Source organism: Malania oleifera, chromosome 11, assembly GCF_029873635.1.
Source record: "Malania oleifera isolate guangnan ecotype guangnan chromosome 11, ASM2987363v1, whole genome shotgun sequence".
Taxonomy (NCBI): domain Eukaryota; kingdom Viridiplantae; phylum Streptophyta; class Magnoliopsida; order Santalales; family Ximeniaceae; genus Malania; species Malania oleifera.
In genome coordinates, this window is record NC_080427.1 from 24698080 (window position 1) to 24699356 (window position 1277).

Sequence of the window (1277 nt, forward strand, 5' to 3'; positions counted from 1 at the left end):
CATTTAATTTTACATTCATATTGATCATTGCATTTGGTACTAGTTCTTATCCTATCTTAGCCTTTCAATCGGATGCATCCTAAAATATAACATCAGGGCACTTGGGTTTGTACATGGGTCTAAGTTTAAATAACAAAAATGGATGGGCATCTTTTTTTAGGAAAAAAAAACTGAAAGAAAATGAAGACAAGCCTCCAGTTGTGAAAAATGACCTTCCCTTTACAATAAGAAAGAAACGCTTTTAAAAGCATATATTTTTTGAAAAAAAGGTCTTAGATTAGGCCTCACTGATCGCATCCATCTACCACTGCCTTTGGGTGATACATAAGCACATACATGCGCATGCTTAATTTTTAAATAACGATGGATCGAATTAAACCAAATTAAAATGTATCAATACATACATAGGCAGATATGATGACGGACTGATATTTGAGAGATGCGTAATGGATAGAAGAAGGAGCTAGCAATGGGCTTTTAGGCCGCACCGACGGGGGAGCTGCATGGCCCGTTTGGGATCAATGCCGAGGGTAGGCAGCAGGGTGGAATTGCCATAGGAGCAGAGGCATGGTACGTTGGCTTTGGCGAGTGCGGCGCAGCATGGCCCCGATGGCTTCGCCACAGGACTGCGGTTTGGACTCCTTACCGTCACGAATGGCTTGCACGTCTTTAGATCTTCCACCGACACGTTGCACAGGCTCGGCGTTTGGGCTTCCACCCTAACTGTGCTCGTGTCAAGGCTGGCCATGCCAACCAGAAGCACAGCTAGCGCTGCCACTATCGCCTTCCGATGATGACGAAGAAATGCCTCCATTGATGAGATCTGAAGATAAAAAAAATCGCACACTTCTTTTCCTTTTTGATTAATTTTTAGCTAGCTAGTTATTTCTGTGGTCGGATGCATATCTAGCAGGTGCGTTGGTGTTTATATAGGGGTTGAGAGGAGGGAAGGCGCCCGTGAGTTTACGGAAGGCGGAGTGGACCAGGCTGGAGCTTCACGGGTTGCCTACTTTTAGTGTGCTGATGCAGATGAGTGCTCTTCCATTGTCCTGATTGTATTTGGCTCTTCGCTCATAAATTAATTAACTAATTGGATCTCAATTGTCGGGACATGGTGTCACGGATCAACACTATACACGGGCTACTGTAATTCCTGTATAGCACTAGTTTAAAAGGACAAAATAATTACAGCACTAAGTATATATATAAATTACAGCACTAAGTGTGTGTGAGCAAATATATATATATATAGGTACTGTCTCATATGTGATGTTAGA

The 1277-nt window shown here is 42.8% G+C and overlaps 1 protein-coding gene across 1 annotated transcript; it reads right to left on the reverse strand.

Annotated features, from left to right (window-relative positions):
- Positions 1 to 407: 407 nt before the first annotated feature.
- Positions 408 to 966, reverse strand: LOC131168616 (putative lipid-transfer protein DIR1). Its single transcript, XM_058128197.1, has one exon. It carries the CDS (start codon positions 812 to 814, stop codon positions 464 to 466), a length of 351 nt encoding a protein of 116 aa, XP_057984180.1. The 5' UTR covers positions 815 to 966; the 3' UTR covers positions 408 to 463.
- Positions 967 to 1277: the final 311 nt, after the last annotated feature.